The sequence below is a fragment of the Corvus moneduloides genome, chromosome 3, assembly GCF_009650955.1.
Source record: "Corvus moneduloides isolate bCorMon1 chromosome 3, bCorMon1.pri, whole genome shotgun sequence".
NCBI lineage: Eukaryota > Metazoa > Chordata > Aves > Passeriformes > Corvidae > Corvus > Corvus moneduloides.
The window spans coordinates 99,868,941-99,890,574 of record NC_045478.1 but is presented as its reverse complement, the minus strand read 5'-3'; the positions used below and the strand labels follow the sequence as shown (position 1 = coordinate 99,890,574).

General features: G+C 41.6%; 1 protein-coding gene and 1 long non-coding RNA gene across 6 annotated transcripts in view; one reads left to right on the top strand and one right to left on the bottom strand.

Annotated features, from left to right (window-relative positions):
• The window catches only part of SMYD2 (SET and MYND domain containing 2), a 29,144-nt gene extending 11,165 nt beyond the window's left edge, over window positions 1-17,979 (bottom strand). The window contains exons 1-6 of one of the 5 annotated variants that reach the window (XM_032102979.1): window positions 17,715-17,963; window positions 14,927-14,990; window positions 7,992-8,102; window positions 6,312-6,372; window positions 3,765-3,889; window positions 82-149 (exon numbers count right to left, since the gene is read on the bottom strand). In XM_032102979.1, the coding sequence (XP_031958870.1) occupies window positions 82-149; window positions 3,765-3,889; window positions 6,312-6,372; window positions 7,992-8,102; window positions 14,927-14,990; window positions 17,715-17,896 (611 nt within the window). In that variant the 5' untranslated portion in view covers window positions 17,897-17,963. Of the gene's footprint in view, window positions 1-81; window positions 150-3,764; window positions 3,890-6,311; window positions 6,373-7,991; window positions 8,103-10,059; window positions 10,167-14,926; window positions 14,991-17,714 lie in introns of those variants that run through there. The other 4 variants (XM_032102981.1, XM_032102980.1, XM_032102982.1 and 1 more) reach the window with 4 other exon arrangements.
• A 73-nt stretch (window positions 17,980-18,052) lies between these two features.
• On the top strand, window positions 18,053-20,625 carry LOC116441270. The gene is made up of 2 exons (XR_004238999.1): window positions 18,053-18,306; window positions 20,376-20,625. It is a non-coding gene; the product is annotated as an uncharacterized LOC116441270 (long non-coding RNA).
• Window positions 20,626-21,634: the final 1,009 nt, after the last annotated feature.

The window sequence follows — 21,634 nt, the reverse complement described above, 5'->3', positions numbered from 1 at the left end:
ATTTCTTTTGGTAGATATCTACTTCCTCTGTTTGTTTTTAAATAAGTTAGTTTTACTTTTAAAATATTAAAATCAACCTACTCAGGGAATATGGCTGATCCCAAATGAGAGAGTTCTTCATCTTCAATTGTGAAGCCATTACAGTTAACCTAAGAAAAAAGAGAAAGGTGCTGGATCAGCTGCTGGTCAGCTGAGTACTCCACATGTACTCATGTCACATTCTCATACATCAAACACAATTGCAGATATTTGCTTAAAATTTTCCATCCACCTCCCCAAGACTCACAGGGAGCTCCACGACATCTCAACAAGTGAAGTGAGGATAGAATGCCTCTCCAAAGGAATGCACAGGACACCAAAGAACTGACAGTTCAACACTTGCACCTGCTCAGGACACATCTAGTGGGCCAGCCAAGAGAAAGAGCACACAAAACCTCACCCCAACATGAGGCAAAGAGACTTCATTGGGCCACGACAAGGAAAGGGCCAAAGCAGAACTACACATGCAAGGAGCAATGTGGGAATGAAGGGCAGCAAACTCAGCCAGGCTGGGGCAGTACAGAGCTTTGATGGAGCATATGTCACAGAGACCTGCCACAACAGCACCTGTCATCAAAGACTGCACATATCAGCTACAGCTAAAGCACACATGAAAACAACAAAAGCACTGAGAAAGACTTGAACCTCGTAAAGACATAGAATAGGAGGGGACAGAAAAAGGACAGAGTATGAGAGGAAGTGTATTCCTAATTTAAACAGACACGGGATCAAAAGAACTTGTTCACAAAACTCTCTTATAGACTAGATTCAAGCAGGTTTTAAAACTTTCTCACTTTTGTTCTCATCCAAGTCAAAGGAATCTTACAGAAGTTTCAGCTTTTTTCATGTGGTTTATATGACTTTAAGTGGCCAAAATGCACCTCAGTCAAGTACTTTATTCCACTTCCACTTCAAGTCACACACATACCGACACAAAGAGAACCTCTCTACATTCACCATTATCTCCCTACAAACATGAATAAAGCACCAGTAAAGCACTAAAACTACTCACTAAAACAACATGGCCAAGTCCAGCTAAAGCTAGAAAGGGCACAGGAACAGTCAATCAAGGACAGTGCAGTATTTGTTCTGGAAAGGGACTGTAAAGATCAAGTTCCAATCGCTTGGTTTTTCTCCAGTCCCCAGAGGCAGGGACATCTTCCAGTAGACCAGGCTGCTCACCAAGCAAAGTGATATGTCCCACAAGCCGGAATGCAGCCTGGACTGGCTTTTAGAAACACACAAATACCCGAAGGCACTCCTCAGGTATGAACCTTTTAGAGTGAGTTCACAATTAAGGGAAGTGTCCTTATTCACTCCTCAGTATCTCTGCTATCTTTGCTTGATATTTATTCTGTTATTTTTAGCAATACAGCACCCAAAGGTTCCCAGTCTCTCAAGATGGGCATGCTACTGCACTGGCCAGTGTAAGAGCATACCTGAACCAAAACCAACATGTAATTGCTGAATGCAAAAACAAGAGAAGGGGAAGATAATATCAACAGCAAGTAAAAACATAAGGCTACAAGGCTGACAAAAAACAGCTTGATGGTTCTGAATCACAGGGAAATATTTAAAAATATGTAGTACCTTATCACCAACTCCCCTCCACTAAGCCAGAGACAACACACTTCATGAAAGTATCATATTAGGAATGATACAGGAGGAGAGATTAGAAGGAATGAGATATCACTGGTTTCACCAGATGAATGCATGACTAAAAGAAGGCCAAGTGTAGGGAGTGAAGAGATAACAGCAATAAAACTGGAGCTCAAGGTTGTTCCCAGTGGTGGAAATGAGAATGTGCAAAGGGAGGCATGAAATGCAAGGTCTTCAAGGAAAAGGTGAGATGCTGGAACTTGAGACGAGAGAAATTGTTCGAAGAGTATGACAAGGTAACACTGTGGAAGGAAAGCTCCAGCCTCAAGACCTATACTCCATGGGGACAAAAGAAAGTAGAATGATGCCAACAGCCAGAGAAGAGAGCAGTGAAAGGCAAGGACTTTGGGCAAAAGAACGCTATTCCACTCAAAAGGATCACTTACACTTTAGCTGTGTAAGGAAGAGCATCAGGCAAAGTCCACTAAAAGTAATGAGGAAGGAGTCAAAGTATGCAAGTCCCAAATGACTGCCCTAAACCACAGGGAGAAACAATGGGGAATGGAGGAGCAAAACAGACCACATGGGGCCAGAGTAAGTATTGCAGGAAAACAAAGGAGCAGCAGCATATTCATACTACTGGTTTTAGGTCCAGTTAACTAATTATTAGGAAACATGTTTGTACATGTCAAGTACAAGCATACCTCCCTTTCTTCTAGAAGAACACCTCATAAGGTTGCATCCCGTAAAACACTTCTGAGGACCATCCAGGTGACTTCTGGAGATTTTAGTTCAAAAAATTCTAATGTCCACAGTGGCAGAGACACTGATGACAAGATGATCTGATACCTGATGATCAGGATGAGCTTAAGGTAACACCTACAGATGACATCAGACATCCATAGAGAAGACTGGATGGAATATGAGATCTGGGAGTCAGCAGTTCACAGAAGTCAGTTAAAGTACCACAATCTGGTGGAGCTGCTCTTGGACAGGACATGAAACAAAAGTCATTATAGCCAAAATAATGTAATCTTTGGGGAATTCTGGCTACATTCTAACACAAATATTCAAAGTACTGCAATAAACTGGTTGTATTGACATCTTCAAAGTATCCCTCTGACAAATATAAATTGTAAAGTCTTCAAAAGAGAAAAAATCCCTCGTCATTGAAAGGAAATGTGTAATTAGAAACAACACAAGGGATGATAAGCAGATGCTAAACATCCTAAAGAATCACTCCCCTACAGAATAAGAGTACCTCTGTATCAAGGAAATAGTAACTGTGCCTTCTTGCTGGTAGATGCCCAGCTCTACCAAACAGGCTATTTCCATGTCAGCTTTCATCGCAGCAGTCAACATTTGCCCCCATCTCAAGATATTATTTTACTCAGAAACTTAAGTACAAAACTAGCTTATATAGAAGCAAAAGAGGAAAAAGAAGAAAATGGATCTTTCAGTATTCCACTGGTGTATTATTCCATCCACTACAATACGTTCAATTCAGATGCATATGAAAAGTAGGTGAGAAAAAAGAAGTGACATATCAGAAGTTATCTAACAAGACATCCTGTCTTTCCTTCATCTCTCCAGATGGCCAAACCACCTGACTACATTTAAAAGCCACACACCAGATAAAAGTTTTAGGCTGCGCTTTCTGCTGCTCTTTCTACTTCTCTGAAGTTTACTCCCTGTGAAGGTCAAACACAATGATGACCTGACCAGCAAGGATTTCCACAAGTTTGAAGCCTGAACGAAGGATTTACCTCTGCAGGGTCTCAGGCCAGCAGCTTTCCATGTTAGTTCAACAACAGCCACACTATATTTGGCCCACAAGAAGCTTAACTTTGACAGGGTTTACTAAAGGCTGTTTCCCCTTTAATTCAGTGTTTGAGAAGCACATAATGGAAAGTCTGCATACAAGAGCCTCTCCCCTCAGGAAAGAAATGGGGCAGATCCAGCCACTACTGCTCAACGAGCAGATCTTCTCCTTCAAGTATACTCAGTTGTCCCCAAGATAAGCAAAGAGCTACTCTTTCCATTGCCATTAACATTCTCCCCCTTTCAGAAAGGCTAAACTCCTACAGCACCATCCACCTAAGCAGGCTGTGTTCTAGCCAACTTACTTGTGCAAAGAGAACTACAAGGGCAGCATTGTCAGGGTACTCCAAGTGCTTTGAGTAAAAGTGATGAAGAGCAGCAATGTCGTTCTGAATCAGCTCTCTCTTTTCATTGTCTAGCTTGTCAAGGTCTGCGGACAAAGAATACATTCCATTTCAGTAACAGGAAAACCCCCCAGGAAGACTTAGGTTAGAAGAGGCCCACACTTTAACAGAAACCCCTGAAGGACAAGCCACTTGGAAGTACTGCAAGAAGTGTCTGCTCTTCCACAAACATAAGGTTGCCTCTGCTAAAGCCACACGTGCACTATGAGAACATGAAGGATTAAAACGCATTTTCTGACATCTTTAGATTAGCAAATAATTGGACACAGGCTTCACTTTCTTGGGAGAAGGGTTATGGTCTTTAAAGTGCATTTGTTAACTCTAGCGAGCAGCCCAGCCAGCCCTGGCCCTCTGGAAGCCTATCAACTGTGGATAGTTGTCCTCAGCTGGTCTGACACGACCTTATGAGCGACATGGCCCCATCTATTGTGGTGTGAACTCAACATCACCCACCTGAAAGCATGCTTTATATAATGAAATTTTCTCATGCAGACCTATTCCTTAACAGCACAAACTAGCCCAAACTGCTGCTAAGACTGCTTATCTCTGCTGCTTTTAAAAGATGTGGTCTTTCCCAGCACAGAAGCCCTAACTATTTGTGGCCACACATGATAGGGATCTGGCAACAACACTGGGGCTAATTACAGGGGTTCTCTTTGCAGCAAGAAGAGGATAACATGAGGATGCCCAGGAATGCAATCCACCTGACCTATTGCAGGTACCTGCTTCAGGAGGTAGCAAACAGTGCCTGAAAGTGCCCACGTCTGGGCTGGGGGGTGACCATCAACAGAGGTGTGTTTAGACTGCAGGCATCCTCTAATAGGAGACAGCAGGAACATCAGTGGAAATGTCCTGGCACACCTGCCAGCTGTATTCCATTATGGGTTTCTTCAGAGATTTACCCTCAGGCCCGTGACAGGTTCTAGCCAAAGCCATGGCCACTGAACCTTCTCCTGCCTCGTCCATGCAAAGCAAGCTAGATGATCAACCATATACACTGGTCCCCTCCCTCTCCCCTCAAGAGCAGAGTGTTTGGAAGTTTTTTCCTAATCCACTCTCTCACAGCGGCAGTGTTAATAGTTCTCTCCTGCTCTCTCCAACTCAAAACAATAATGGAAAGAAAAGGCTGCACAACAGTGGAAGAAAGAGGAAATGATTTGTAAGAGCAGATGTGAATGATGGGCGAGTCACAAAAAACACTGAGGAAAATGAAACTGGACCATTTGATGAGAATTAAGACAAATCAGAAATACGAAATTCTGAGCTTCCAGCTGCCAGCCAGGTGCCTTTCCCTGTCTTGTGTATGGTGTTGTAAAGCATAAGACAACTGATGAACACAGTAAAGGTGTGCTAAAGCAGTGAGGTGAGTCAAAAAGCCAGCAGGAACAGTGGTGCTTGCTAACAAAACAAAGGCTTCTAGAGGACAAGTGGAACACTGCAACAGAAAAAAACATTTCAGCCTTTTAGCTCCCAAATTAATAAATTATTGAAGACAAGCTGCAATGCAGAAGAATACACAGAAATTACTTCAGCACTTACCCATTCTCCTCAGCCTCAATCCTGCCAACTTACCTGTAAAAACTATCCTTGCCCTAGGCAAAGTTAAATGTTGGCATTTTTCCCCCTTGTTCCCCAAGTTGTCCCAAAAGCAATGACAGCAGCTTTTGTTCAGGAAGCAAATAAGACTACTGTGCTTGGTTACTCTGCTACCTCAAGTCCTAGAAATGAGTGCATTTATTCAGCATTTTGTAAAAGGTTTTGGAAACCATCAGAATGAGAAATGTGAATATATAACCCATTCTCTCTGTGTATATTATGCTCAGCACCAAGAAAGAAAATCACAGACTGGTGAAGACTGTGCCAGGGTGGTTACTAATGGTCAGTTTCTAACTTGGCCTTACTGGATGTAAACAGATTTCCAGTTAAAAGTGAGCCATTGCCTTACCTCCTTCTGTGGATTATTTTAGAGCATTTAGGACATGGAATCATATATAACATGTCAGATTTGACTGGCAGTGACACTGAAGCACAGTCCAGAGGGCTTTGCAATTAGCCCCTTAGTCACTGTCACCATCAAGCAACTGTGCTGTCTCTGATTTTATGCCTCCTGGTAACAAATACCAGCTATTTTAATTTTACAACATTACAATTCTCAAAAGACACTAGAATACTAGAGAAGCAAGAGACGGATGTATGCTACATAATTAACTCTGTCTAGGTTTTCATCCTTGTTTTACAGCTCCCACAAACAGCCAAGAAAAAAAAAAAAAGAAAAAAGAGCACTGCACTTTCAAAAAAATGAGGAACCACAGTTCTCTTTGTTTATTCCCTTCCTCCAGCAGGAGTGGGATGTTCTGAAAGGCGTTGATGGAGGGGCACCATGGGGAAACAAATCATTAATATAGTTAAGTCAAAACCTCTGTTTACCTGCAAGCCTTTCTTACTTACGTGATTCAAACTCTTTTACAGCAAACAGCTTCTCTGATTGTGTTCTTTCAGGGTGAATTTGCTAACAACGAGGTAAAAAATAAAAAGAAAATATTTTAATGCTTCGCTTTGGCAGTATTGTTTACTCATTCAGAATCTGGGGACTCCTACCTGTAAGACAAACCCAAATCCACAGTCTGTGGAATTTATAGGAGTTGATAAACAGCAATGAGTTAAATTGACTACCCTAAGTAAAGGCATAGAAATATTCTCTCCACACCAAATTAGGCAGCCAAAGATGAACTCCTATCAAATTTATATACATAAACTGAACAGTATTTTGAATATGTCATTTGCTTTGTTCTAGAACCCAGAAAGCTGCTAACAATAGCAAGCAGGCAGAAGACAGGCTTTGCTTTGAGGAAAGTGAATAAACTGACTGTTGACAGAGTTCAAAAGCAATGCTCCACTGTTGGCCTAAGGCCACTTCTTTGTAATCTTGGCCATTAAATATGGCTTTGCAGGTGGCCCAGCAGCTGAGGTTCAGGGACTATGGTTTGCATATTTAGCTTTTATATGACATGTAGGGTTCTCCCACCTCCCTGTAAGTGATAAAAGCAGAAATTTACTCTAACAACTTTTTGTCATTAAACATTCGATTTTGTTTGTGGATCACCAGCAAATCACTCTTTAATTAAGTCACACACATGTACATTCACACACACACACACCTACACACACAGCAAGGATGCAGCTACTTTTCCAGCAGGCCACCAAAATCCTCCTTACATACAGTATCCAAGTTGCCCTTGTCACATAAGCAGACCTCAATCACAAAAATAGGCTTCAAAGAGGTTTTGTTTTTGCAGAGAGAGTTTAGAGCTCTACAAAGATACACAGCATAATAACCTTGAAACTCATGAATCCCATCCCCTCTGTGTAAGCACCCGTGTTACCCTCAGTATCCATATAGTCAGGGAACACTGAAATGGAGGTTGACATTGCAATCTTCCTTCCTTTCTCAATACTTTTTTTCTCCAAAGACCAAGGATCTGAGATTTCTCTCTCAAACTCTATTTTTCACCAGCTAATTCATAATCATAAATGTTTATCCTGAATACCTCAGAGGTGTTTTTACCTTACAAATGTACTGGGAGTTATATGCTACATAATGCTATGCAACTGTAGCTGAAAAACACAACAGGCAACTGCTTCATAAATATATCAGTGCCTACAGCCAGGTAACACTAGAAGCACTCCTTGGAATTTAAGCCCAAATACCAAATCTCATTCTTCCTTCTCTTCATCAGCATGGCCTTGGTGCTCGCCCACACGTGTAACCAAGAGCTCAAATCTCCCAGAAGAGAGGCTGAAACACCAATGTGAAACTATCAGTAAACATTTCCAGGCTCTGTTCAGCAGTACCTTGGCCATAGGTTACAGCTACACAGCTGAAGACCCCACCAGCCTTTTTCTAGCTTTCCACAAAAGTCTCCAGCTGGGCTCTGGTGGCTCTGACCCTGCTGCAGTGGTCTGATGGTCAGTTCATCCAGCTGCTCGAGCTCTGTGTTACACCTGTCTGTACACAGGAAACTTGTGTGTGTTCTTTGCAGGGAAGTTACTGTCGGTCAGTTTTCATTTTCCTGCCTTCCCTGGCACCCAGAGCAGGAGCAAACCTCCCAAGCCTTGCCTCCTGCTCACCTGTTTGGCAAGGACCCTTGCTGTTAGCCTCACAGTGTCTGAGGGATGCCAGTTCTGCCCAAAGGCGCACATGGAGGCACACTCCAGCTTGTGCATTGGCCAGTCTTCCTTCTGAAAACACAGACAAATATAATTAAAAAAAAAAACATGAAGAAGTGCCACAGAGAAAAACTTACGAAAAAGGGGATGCAACAAGTCCTGCCAGATCCTAGAGGTCAAGTGAAATGTATTTCCTTTAAAAAATAAGATGACGCTCACTAAATCTGAACAAAAGCTTGAGTCACATTTAAGAGGTACAGCTATCCTGCTTTTTTCAAACAAATTCACAAGGGATGAGCTGAGGTCAGAACATCTTCATTTACTCAATGGAAAAAAAGTATTAAATGACGAAGAAGCAAACAGACAACATGATTTATAAATCACCAGTTCTTATTGTTCAGTTCAAGCATGTGAGGATGCTGTAGGTCTGAACTTGATGTCTTTATTGGGTTCATTTCCATTTAATACCTTGGCCCCTCATTATGAGGCGACCCTGGTATAATCAGGAATAAAGTGGCTGAAGTCAATGGATTCACAATCACTAAGAATCATTTCACTGTAAGGTCAAACCCAAACATTCTGATGGAATTATCAGATTTTTTTCCTTAAATATTGAAGAATAAAAGTACAACTAGACAATGAAAACACAGTAAGATAGACAAACATTTTCGTTAAATGTATAGAATATTGTTTAGTTAATGTATAGCATTTTCCTAGTTCAACATACTGTAACAACATACAGGAGTGATGGCACAAGGTACTGGCTTTTGTCACTCTACAAGTTTCACCCAAAGCCAAAGAATCTTCCAAAAAATAGCACAGAAACACATATTAACAATCTGCACTAGTCCAGGCTGTCCTCAGACTGCATCAAATTCCATTTTGCATATTCATTCAAACATGGAAATATTCAAGCAATGCACAGTTATTTATTGCTATATCTCATCCCAAACACATATTTATAGCACTACATTAGAACAGACCTATAGTGTTCTGTCTGCATAGGGAGCATCAAATTTTGTTTTCATACGATTCAAACTGGTGGAAAACACTAGCAGAGAAAAAAACTCACAACAAATCCCACAAATCTGTAAGTGAAAATTTGAAAACCTTTTAGCACCCTCCAGAATGTTCTTAAATCCCCTACTCTGATTCACCCAGTACCCCAAACCCTGTGTTGGTCCACCCCCCCAAATTTTTAAAAATAATTTTAAAAACCCAACAATATGGCCCATCACAGTGACTGAGCAGCACAGAAGAAACAATTTCTCTCAGCTGCCTAGCCACTAAAGGCAAGAGCCATTTGAGACACTAGAGAGACACACTGGAGGCTGTCTAAAGCATCTACACAGGACTGGTAGATATGATACAGGTCTAGTGGGAGATGAATTCCTTGTGGGAACTACAGCTGTAGGCTACATACAACAACCCAAAGCAGTTAAACAGCCAGGGCAATCAGGACCCTCAGTGCCTCCTACATTGGCTGACCAACTTACTTACAGGTTTTGCAGATCAAAACAAAAGCCGAGCTTACTAATTTCAGAGCTACTACACCAAAAATTCTTCCATTGAAAACAGCTCTTTTAACTGCCCTGGGCATGGACAGCTTTAGGAGGTTATTTTATTAGGAAAAGAAAGGTCAACACCTGCCCCAGCCTTGGGTAGGATTTGAAGCAGTGCAACACTGCAAAGGTATTTAACCCCTCACAACGTCAACTTTGCTGTCCTTGACAACTCAGTATGGTACTTCCAAAAAAACCTACATACAGGCTGCTTGAAATAAGCTCCAGTGCAAATATTCTAAGAGGATGTGGCAATACAGACCAGAACCAAAATAGTATATTACACTGTAATCATGTCATGTGAAATTACACTCTCAACTCTCCTACAGCTGTCACACTACAAAATGCATCCCCAGAGAGACCCATTTCCTACGTATGCCCCAAAATCATTTCTGGAAAATTCCTGACAGCCTCTGCTTAGGAATCTACAGGCTAAAGGCTAAAAAGAGACAGAGGGGAAATGTTACCTCTCACCTCTTCTTGCCCACCCAGGATACCCTCTAACTTTAGCATGATTGCTCAAAAAGTGAAGACACTGAACCTGAAGCTTTGCAGGACTCTCATCCATACACACCTGTTAAATAAACAGGAGAAATTACCTGATAAAACAAAAAATCAAAATGCAAAATCACGTGCCTGTCTCAAACCAGTGTTTTTAAAAAAAATCCATTTGTCCCTTTATTCTTTACACATCGTTAATTAAAATCTTTCCCCAGGCAGAATCATACTGAGTTATATGAACTGGTAGGGAGGTTAAAGGGACAAGATACGGCTGAATTGTGCAAAATGAGATAAAAGCCTGAAACACCACAAAAAAAAGAGAGTTCTGATGACTGAGTAATACCTGGGATAGAAACACCATGAGAGCAGCTTTCCCTGCGATCACAGCAGGACTGTATTTTGCATTCTTTTCCACATTTTCCTCCAAGTAGTTTGAATTATAACAAGTAGCATTGTTCTAACTGAATCCCTAATGCTTCATTAATGACATTTTCTTCCTATTTTCATTACAACCACAGTATTTTTCCCTTCATTTAAGAATGACAACATTTTTGGAAGGGAAGTTCTTTAAAGCTTATGGTTTTTACATCAAAGCATGGAAACACTCCTCTTCACCAAGTTCTTCAAAAAGATTCTGCTGTCCAGGACTATTGGACTGATTCCCAGAACACTGTCTTATAGCTCACCTTTGGGGAAAAACAACAATTAACAAAACACAATATTAAAAAAAATTAAGACTTAAGCCCAAACAAATGTCATCATACCTCCTTTTTCACATGGACTTTTACAATACTATATACAAAATCTGTTCTATTTCACTCAATTAAAAAGACACACACACAAATACGAGAGAGAAATGATGGGCAAGCCAGTGCAGGGGTTAAGCTCACTTCTTCAAAATCTTAAGGTCCAATTGTGATCAAATGGCATCCAACTCTTTAACTGAATTTCAGTGAGGCAACTTCTGATGTCTGATATTAATTGGTAAAGTTCTCTGATACAGCCTTTCAACAAGCAGTGAACGTAGAAGTTTCATGTATCTTCACAGCCATCCTTCCCTATCATCATTTACCAAATGCTGGGCTATAGAGGGTATTTGACTTTCATGGTTTAACATTCAACATACTCACAGGAGACATTTATCAAAGAAAAGTATATTGGGAAAGTTTTTGTATAGGGGGACAGACACCCAAAGCAATCTTGCACTGTCAAAATCCTTTTGTGCAGAATCATTACAGCAAAAAAATTTTGTGTTTTTTCTACAGCTCATCAAAGAGGAGTAGGCAGTTTCTACAAGGTCCCATTTAAAACACACCTGCTTAATGCTAATTACAGGTCTGCAACTACATTTTGAGGCTGGTTAAAAATACCTGTTTCACTTACTCCAGCAATACCAACTACAGCAGCCTTTAACATGACACGTTAAGAAAAACTCATAAATGGTTTGTTCAAAATTTATTTCAAATGCTGAAAGTCATGACAAAAACATCTCTTTCTGCAGTCTGGCTAGCTGATCCCCACTCTGTCTGGGATAAATGATAGCCATGTGTAATAAGAGCAAGAGCAGTTCCAGTAGCCAGTTCAAGTTCACCAGTTCCAAAACTGCAACCACGTAATCCTCTTAAAACATTTCTCTTTGGGGTGTTTCAGCAGCTAATTTCTGAGGGGAAAAAATGAGCACAGGTCTCTTCTTGCTTGACTAAAATTATTATAATTTAAGAAGTCAAGACCCGAACAGCTGCAGATGGGGGCTGAAATAACAGGCCTGTGCTCCGAGGAGGCGACACTGGAGAGTGGGACGGTGTAAATCTGCTGGAAATCACAATCCCTTTTAAAAGGAGAACTGGATTAGAGCTTGGGAAAAGAAAGACACAGCAAACCCATACTAGAGCCAAACCACAAAACATTAAAAGCAGCAAGGACAGACAGCGAAGGCAACTTCCACCCTCACATGCCCTGTATCCACTGCTGAATCCACACCTACGCAAACATCCAGCTTAATATCGGCCAAACATGTGGTTATCTATCTTAAAAGCAAAATAAGAGACCGAAACAGGAACATTAAGGAACTGTGCCAAAGCCAGTGTGTGTGCATACATCCACCTCTCCCCACAATGAGCAAGAATTCCTTGGAATTGTGGTATAGGAGGTCTTTAAGTAAGAAAAGAGCAAGCTCAAAAGCTTTGGGTTTTTATCCCAGTATTCCTCACATAGTAAACATTTGTCCAACTGATTTATATCGAGTAACAAGGTATTAACCAACATATGAAATCATACCATGCCTTGCTGGGTACATGTAATTTTTAGCTGAACTGAGTAAAATATCCAATGGATTTACAGGGAAAAGTTAACTTAAAAAATAAAAGTGAAATGACCAATACCATGACAGTTCTCAAGTACAGCCCTGCCCTTTTGTCCCTGTCGCATGATGTCTCATGCCCATGGAGGCAAAAGGCACACATTTCCTGTACATTCCAGTGTTACAAATTCACTATCAAGGCACAGATGTCCCTTTTGGCTTTGACAAAGAATTGCTGAACTGCTGAAAAGTGCCTTTGAAGAAGACAGAGATGAAGATGCAGTGCAGACTGTCTGTGCAGCATGTAAAGTCAGTGGAGATTGGTTTCTAGAGAATATTATGCTTGAAGGTAACTTTGAAAGAATGTCAAAGAATTCAATCTCAGCAACGTTCTTAAATTCCATCAGACTGACTCAGAAGGACCCAAAAGATGGAAGACAGTGTTACATCAATTAGGGAGTCAAAAACCATATGTATATCACCAGTAAGAGTGATACCTTGTAGTACCTGTGTAGGTCATACTATAGTTTAGACATCAACAAAATCTAAAAAAGGCCTTTACATCTAAAGCATCATACCACACACCAACAGGTAGAAAAGATTCTAATTCACTAACTTATAAGACAGACGCGCTTTTGATGAGCATCAGCTTTAGTAGACTTAAGGACACTCAGTTTAAGCAGTTCAGATTCTTATTCTAGGAACATGTTCATCTAGAGAGAGAGAATTCTGACCACCAAAAAATAATTTTTTTTGTGAAAAAATCAATCCAAAAAAAAGCAATACATGTACATAACTTTACCAGGGAGAGAAAAAAAAATCAATCCCTCCTCATTTTTAAATATAAAAGTATAAACTTTGTCAAGGCTGGAAGTCAGGATACTGAGGGAGGGCCACTTGGCAGTGAAAGCGAAGGACCATGGATGAGAAGAAACAAGTTCTTCTACTTCCAATGTGATATCTACTTGCTATTTTTTCCCAGCACAAATTACTGAGCTTTCCTACTTCAGAAAATCTTGCTTAGCTGCTTCATAAACCATTTTAAGTTTTATATAGTAGGAGCAGAAACTCACAGTCTCAGATAAAAGCTGCTAAACAGATGTTTTGTTCAAGTCTTTCCTTCCCTCATATAGTTAAAGGCTCTTAAGAAATAATGTCATGAGGAAACATTTCTTAGAAAAAACATTTTTCATGAATGAATCATGGGTTTTCTCTACACTGTCTTTAAAACTCACCCATATTCTTCTCAAGACCCTTAAGGATGCTCATACAGTAAGTTTTTACTTTGGAAGTTCTATGAACTACTGCAAATTTTGTAAAAAATGTATTTCTATTAAGCCTTTTGAGTTCTCCTGGTGCCTCAAAACCAAAAGGCTATTTGATTCACCCACAATTCACTAAGATTCTGTGGGAAAGCAGGAAACTGGGAAGGTAATAGAAGGAAAACTGAGGAGAGGTCGGGCTTCTTTTCAAACGTGTGCAACAGGAGAGTAAGATATATCCTTGAAATAAAAGCGACAGCCATGTCCAAAGTGCCTGGGAACTGAACAGCACAAAGCACAACATCTCTGTCCAGATGATAATGACAACAGAGACCACTCGGCAGGTACCCACACACCCAACAGCACGGTGACGTGCAGGAAAAGGTTTGGATTACCTATAGCTAACACACAGCTGCATGCCAGACCTTGGGTGACTCAAATCCTTCATAAGCATTGTTCCACACTCTGTGCCCAGCACCACAGACCTTGCAGAGCTTACGTTATTCAATCCAGTTGAGCTTTTCCACATGAAATGGGATAATTCTTCCATGTCAATCTGAGGGCCCAGAAAAGCTAGATTCTAGCTCTGGCTTTTTTTTTTTTTTTAAGGTGCTTATTCTAATTTGAGTTAAAAGTAGAGTTTAAACTGCATGCAAATGTTTTGGATGTCTTTGTCTTGCTCTACTTTAGTGTACACTTATATTCTACTTCCAGGGGCCTTTAAAAAACAAAGTATATAAAAAGAATAAAAGTTGCCACAGTGAGTAAGTTAGGGAGCAAGCCTGGTAGGTTTCAAATGGTTATGACTACCATCAGCTGTGGTAGTCTCAATACTCAAAATATTTGCAAATATTAAAAAAAAAAAAAATCCTAAAAAATCTCTCTTAAGATGGCTATTTAGTGATTTGATTTTTTTCCATTAGACACAGGATCTCTTACCAGTTTAGTGAGCTAATGTTAAATTATCTGGTTTGTCCTTAAAGGAAGAAGTAATACAGACATAATTAGTGGGTTGACAGGCAGCTCTAATCAAAGTCTCAGTGGTACCAAGCCCTGAAGCTACCGATCTTGAAAGACTCATGCAGACCATGTCGAAATCCTGTGATTGTCCAATGCACAGCTCCATGGTCAGCATCTGTGGGATGCTGGAACTGACTGGACTGCTGCTAACCATAGCTGCAATTAGAGCATATCAATGCCACACAAACAAAAACTGGAGTTCAGCAAACCTCCCCTTCCTTCCCCCCACTCTCACAAATTGCATGACCGTACCTGACATTCCACATTGCAGTAAAAGGCCTGTTTGCATCTTCCACACTTGGACAATCCTTCTTTCCTTAAAAAGAAAACAGAAGTTACTCTGTTCTAGAAACCTGAATGAAATAAAACTGTGTGCTGGATCACTTTTTGCACAGTATTTTGCATTTCACAATGAAAACTATATTTTCTTCAGAGCATTGCAGCTACAGATCGAACCACATTTTTGAACAGTGGACACTATTTTTATTTGATTTAGATTTTCAAAAGCAAGTTTTTCCAAACAACTCTCATTATGCAAAAGCACTCTGCTTTCTTGATAAATTGCTGGGTTTGGAAACATGTTACTCTATGCTATTTGACAGACAGCATCATTTTTTGTCACTATACGATGCATAATGAGCCAAATTTTTTGTGTTTTGCAAACTTTAAAACTGCTCTGTGTACTCGTTCACCAGTACTAACCCTTTGCCTTTCTACTGCTTCTCTGGTTATAGAAAGCATGACCTTTGTTGGACAAGTGCCTCCAAAAGCCAAGAAAAAACACTGTTAATCGTTAAATATGCTGTTTGATCTCCTGTCACCTCAGAGCCCCTTACTGTCCCACCCTGTCTGCTCTGATATCTGTGTATTCTGAGCAGACCTAAGGCTCACACTCTCCTTTTTTATATTTGTGTATACCTCAACAGAGGGAACTGCCACAAGAAGGTCCTTTTCTGCTTTAAAGTGCATGTGTTGCAGCAGATCCCACCAAAAATAGAACGTGTGTTACCCAACAAGTGACATTTTGGTATGACAGCAGTAGGGACCTCGCAGCAGTACTGAATGCTTTTAAAAGGTCTCACACCCTCCCTGGTGCAAGTAGAAAAAAAAAAAATTGTCTTAAACTGAGGTAAGCTTATTGGAATAAATCAAGGGTGAGGGTCCTCATACGATGTGATAGTGTGTAACATTTTGGTGGTCACTGGCATTCAGAGCCCATAAAAACCATCAAGTCTGGCATCCTCTGATTATATTTGCGAAGCACACAAGGTGCAACACGAGCGAGCCGGGCTAACATCATGACTCCTCTTGCTGACATTACAACCGCTTATTTAAAGTAACAACCACTATCTCATGCAAATACAATGTTACAGCCTCATTTTGCCCATGTTACCACATAAGTTTCCGTGACAACTTCGCAAAGTCTCCCTTCCCAAGGCTGGTGCTGAGCCCATAACCTTCCTGCTAGGGCCCTTTGCAAGCTCAACAAGCACAGTTCGGAATCTAGTACGTGCTAGCTCAGTGCTAATGCAACAGTCACAGACACAGAGCACATGTCTGAGCACCGGCAGATCACGTTACATCACCGGGACATCGTTCCTCTTAGTGGCACTTCATCACCCTGGTGTGAAATAAGTTTCAGATTACCCCACTAACTGCTGTCCCGCTGCAGTCAGTATGTTCCTTGATCACTGTGCTCCTCCAGAGCTCCAAAGGAGAAGCTTGCGTGGATAACAAGCAGCTGCTCCTGAAGATAACTAAAAGCTATTCCATGAGATAACTATTATCCTTACAGTATTACTTCATATCAATGAAGTATGGGAGTATTCCTTGGTCCTTTGGCAGACAAAGCTGAATACGATAAACAAAACCAGACACTTCCTTTGGCACAAGGAAATTTGTGGTTAGGTACAAGATTAAAAAAAAAAACAAAACTAAAACCAAAAACAACACCTCAACACAAATCTTAGAAGCTGGGAAAAGCCACTGACATAAAGGAGGAGAGGAAAATCACCTCAGCTGTACCCTTCTTCAAATTGGTGGGACTTGCTTCACTAGGAACTATATTAGGAGCTCATATGCAAAGAGAGGGGTGAATCAAGTGAACAAGCCATAAGTACATAAGGTAATGAGGAAAGAAAAAGGATGTATGGATAAAAATAGCACAATTACAACAGTTGTTTTTAATTACTGAGGCAACTACTAGCATTTGCTCTGAGTTATAACCAGGTAAGCACTTAATTCCTCAGTAAGATGTCAGAAGCCACAAAAGTACTACACCTTCTAAAAATATGGTGTGGTGTGCAGTGTTAAATTCATGAATTTGCTGACCCTAATATGCCTTTTTTTAATTTATTTTTTTTTCCCTGCAGCAGCTCATATTGAGAGGCTTGAGGCAAACACTGGAATACCTTCCCTTCACACAGGTAAGGAGGCAGCTGCAGGGGCCCCAGCAAACTCGAGCCCCCCGCATCCCTCCAGCACCAGGAATCCCGAAGCACGCAGGAGCAGGCAGCACTCCAGTCCCAATGCTCCCAGCCATGCGACAAACAACTTCTTGCATTGCCTGCGCTCTACCCCAGTAGAAGTAATTTGAAGGCTAAAGTTTCAGGCAGAGGTAACATACAGATATTGCCGTATATTTCGTTACGGACATACATATATATAAATATTTCATTAATTTCATTCATAGATATTCCATTCGCACTATGAAATGTGAAGTGTGAATTAGGCGATTGTAAACCCTTTCTCCCTTACTAAACCTTCATTAAAACCGGAGAACACGAAATCATTACAAAACTAGACGGATCAAGGAAACTTCCGGCGAGAGGATGGTTACGCACATGTCTGCGTGACTGCCAGAGCACGGGAAGAGCAGATTTTTTTCTTTTTTCCTTTTTTTTTTTTTTTTTTTCTCTTTCCTGAGCTCGGAAAACCGGCTTTGAGTTTAAACTTCCACGCTGCCACAGCACCACGAGCCGAGGAGGGGGAAAGTTCTGCCACCGCCCCGCAGAAGCCGCGGCCGCCGGGCGGGCCCTACCTGGCGAAGCAGGCGTCGCAGTGGCTGCCGCGCTCGCTGACGGTCAGCACGGCGGCGTAGGCCGGGCAGCTGAACAGCAGCTCCCCCACGGCGAAGCGCCGCCGCGCCCGCAGCCCCCGGCCCTTGCCGGGGCTGGCGAACCTCTCCAGGCCGCCCAGCTGCGCCTCCGCCTCCGAGCGCATTCCGGCCGCAGGGGAGGGCAGGGGTGCCGGGCAGGCTCGCAGCGCTGCCCTCCCAGCACTCGGGCGCCCGGGGCCGCCGCGGCGCCGCTGCCGCCCGCCCGCCGCGGGAAGCGCCTCCTCCGGGCGGCGCGGGCCCCGCCGGCGGCTGCGCACCGGGAGCCGCCTGCCCGCCGAGGCCTGGCTGCGGCTGCGGCCCGCGGGCTGGGCTGGGGTCGGGGAGGGTTTGCCCACGCGAACCTGTGTGCGGTGGAAGCATCCCCGAGACCCACCCGGCTGTCGGGCAGCGAGGGCACCGGGGAAGGGGCTCTGCCGCTGGCCTCTCAGCTCTCTCGTTAATATTAGCACCTAATACAGTTCCCAGTGAAGTCAGTGAAGCAAGTCATACTCATTTGAAGAAAGGTAAAACTGAGGTAATTATACTCTCCTGCTTCACAGCAGTGGCTTTTCCCAGCTTCTAAGGTGTTTTTTGCATTGAGATATTGTTTTTGGTTTTAGTTTGGTTTTTTTTTTTTTTTAAAATTTTGTGCCTAACCACAAATTTTCTTGTGCCAAAGGAAGTGGCTGGCTTTGTTTTATCACATTCGGAAGATTTCTGTCTGCCAAAGGACCAAGAAATATGTCCATGCTCTATTGCTATGCAGTAATACTGTGAAAATAATAGTTATCTCAGGGAATAGCTTTTAAATATCTTCAGGAGCAGCTGCTTGTTATCCATGCAGGCTTCTCCTTTGGAGCTCCGGAGAAGCAGAGTCAGCAAGGAATATAGTGCCTGCAGTAGCAGAGCAGTTAGTGGGGTAATCTGAAACTTATTTCACACCAGGGTGATGAAGTGCCACTGAGAGAAGCAGCAAGGTCTCCTAGAGCAAGGCACCTCAGTCGTGAGCAGGTTTCCAGGTCAGGTCATGGGGGGCTCAGGTGTTGTGGCCTCCTGGATAACCAGGGCAGGGAGAGAACGTGGCAAGTCTAGCCTGTCCCTGCAGGTTCACTGACAGCCCCAGGCACGGTCAGGGGTGAGCCAGGTCCCAGGGGCAGCAGCAGACAAAGTGGGTGGGAGTCCCCAGGGAAGTGGGACAGGAAGATGAAGCCCTAGTTGTGCCCTCAGGGCCCTAACAATACACCATTCCATATAACTAATTTATATCCAGTTGCACATCTTTAACTTCTCTGATATTCCCATCCATTGTAACATGATGAAGTCATTGGATCCACTGCAAAAAGAATGTATCTTTCTGGACTAGTGTTATTTGAATTAGTTAAAACATCACTGTTTTCACAACGAAAGACTGAGCAATGAAAATAGGTCCAGTCCTTGAAAAATATGCTATCACCCTCAACAAATGAGCTAGATGTTGATTATGACCAACTGTAGAACTGCAGGGATGGAATTAGGGTATCCAGTTAAAATAATAGGAGCAGTGTCTAACCAAGTACCTCATCTAGTGCGTGAGGACTGCCATTTACATCCCAGTTCGGTAGATTGAGGATGTCAAGCTCAAAGGCCTGAACTCTTAATTATAGACTATTCTATACCTAAGTATATTTAAAAATAGTGATCGATAATGTATTCACTTTGAGAATGAATTAACATTAACTGGAAAACTGCCCTTATGGTCAATCCAGTTTGATTAATTTATAGATCCATTATAGTTAGACAAATAGTCACAGCTCCTAAATGCACCTACTCTGACTTCTTACGCTGCACAAGCTATTTGAATTCCTTAAACTAACTCATGCTCAAAGTAGAGCAGAACTTTTATGAAATAACCAATCTTGATTTTAAAATGTCCTTAATAAGTGTGTTTACAAAAATCCCTAGTAAACACATACACTTTAATTGTACCCTTAAAATGCCAAGTTATCTTTTCAGCTACTGTATCATGTTATAACATTATAAACTATTTTGAAACATTTTCAGCTTTTTTACTCTCTACATTAGCAAAACGAAATGTTTCAGCATTTGCTTCCGAAATCTGAAAACAGGATGACATACTCCAGTAGCAAAATCCTGGTCACGCTGAAATCAGTGACAAATTCCTAAATTCTTTCCTGAAGTCAGCATTTAATTTCTGTTTCAAATGAGACTGTGTCCAAATAAAAGAAGGCTAACAGCTCATATCTATCAACTCGATGATCTTGGAGGTCTTTCCCAACCTTAATGATTCTAAGATGTTCATTATCAGATCACTTCTAAACAATAACTTGTGCTTCTCTAAGATCGTGTGGGTTCACTGATAAGAAGCTTGTGGGAGGGAGTCTTTTGGGGGAACCAGCTGGAATGATGGCAAATGTTATCACACTTCTGTTCCACATTATCACCCTTGTAAAACAGCTGACAATTTGATTATGCCTCAGGTAATGAGGAAAAATTCAAATTTCAGTAGGTCTCTTTTTTAATAAAGAGTCATTTAGTTTTAAAAACAAAAATAATAATTTACTAAATAGGCTCTATTCCACCCTGAAAAATATTGCTTTCCAACAGATAATGCATGGATTTATTCCCAAGAGTGAAATTCAGCAGCGGCCTGCAGTCCCATTCAAACCCTCCAGGAGAAATTCAACCAGCTGCCTGCATAGCTTTTAGCTTCCTTTGGATGTTTGCAAAAATAAAACTGGTTTGATAAGTTATTAATGAAAACAGTTTGGTGGCTACTTTGTTAGAGTATTTATCCCATCTCCTGTTTTCTGTATTTATGGAAAACCTGTAAATAAAACATATTCTTTTGGATCTCCCTATTTCATCTGTGTTTTCATACCATGTTCATCAGAAAATCTGAACGTGGGTTTTTATGAATCAGTATGAATGCCTAAATAAATAATGGTTTATTGCAAAACACAGACTTAGTAATCAATTTATGAAGACTCTCAAGGCTTTAGCCATATGAATATGCATGCAAAGGCTGAATGAACAACACCAGGGAGTTTCCTGCAACCAGAAAAAGACTGGAGTGCTCTCACTCCCCACTGCTCACAAGATGAGTGGAGGAGTCTGTGCTTGCAGAACATGTTGAGGACCTGGCAGGATTGGGTGATAAAATACTTTGCTAAATTATACCTTACATCTGCAGAGACTTGTACTTCTCATCTCTTCTATCTTTTTTTAACTTCCGTTGTGTCTGCTTTAAATATGAAAGATGATGGCTCATGAAAGGATGTGAAGTAGGGTATAGGTTTAAGAAAGTCACAGAACAAAGTGTCGTGCGGGCTCTTTGAATTTCTTAAAATTAAGGAGTCTTTAGAAGCAGAGCTGTTCACCTTCACTCACAACCTTGGAGCCGCTCTATGGAAAACGTTGTGTGTTTGACAGGAAAAGATCCATCCCAGTTAGTCACTTTTAGTTAGGCTTAATCACTTAATCTTCCAGAAACGGTACCGCCGAACCGCAGCCTGCACTCTCCAGGAACGGCTGCATGCCCTGTGCCCAGAGCTGTCTTTTTGTGTTACGTGTCACCACAGACTTTAGCCAGAAAGGTTCTGAACTTGGAAAGGGAGCAGGGAGTCACTCACTAAGACACAGGGCCCCGAGCAAACTGGAGGGGGAGCTAGGAATAAACACTAAAATCAGCTACAGGGTAGGTACAAGAAACAATCATAGGCCAGCAGCCTGCGGGGAGAGAAAGGACAAAGGAAATGGTATATAACCTTTTCTATATTTAATGCAATTATTTCCAGAGAGATCTGGTATACTAACCTTGTCTTTTTTTTATCCTTTGTTTTTTTCTTTTTTTTTTAATCCTGAAC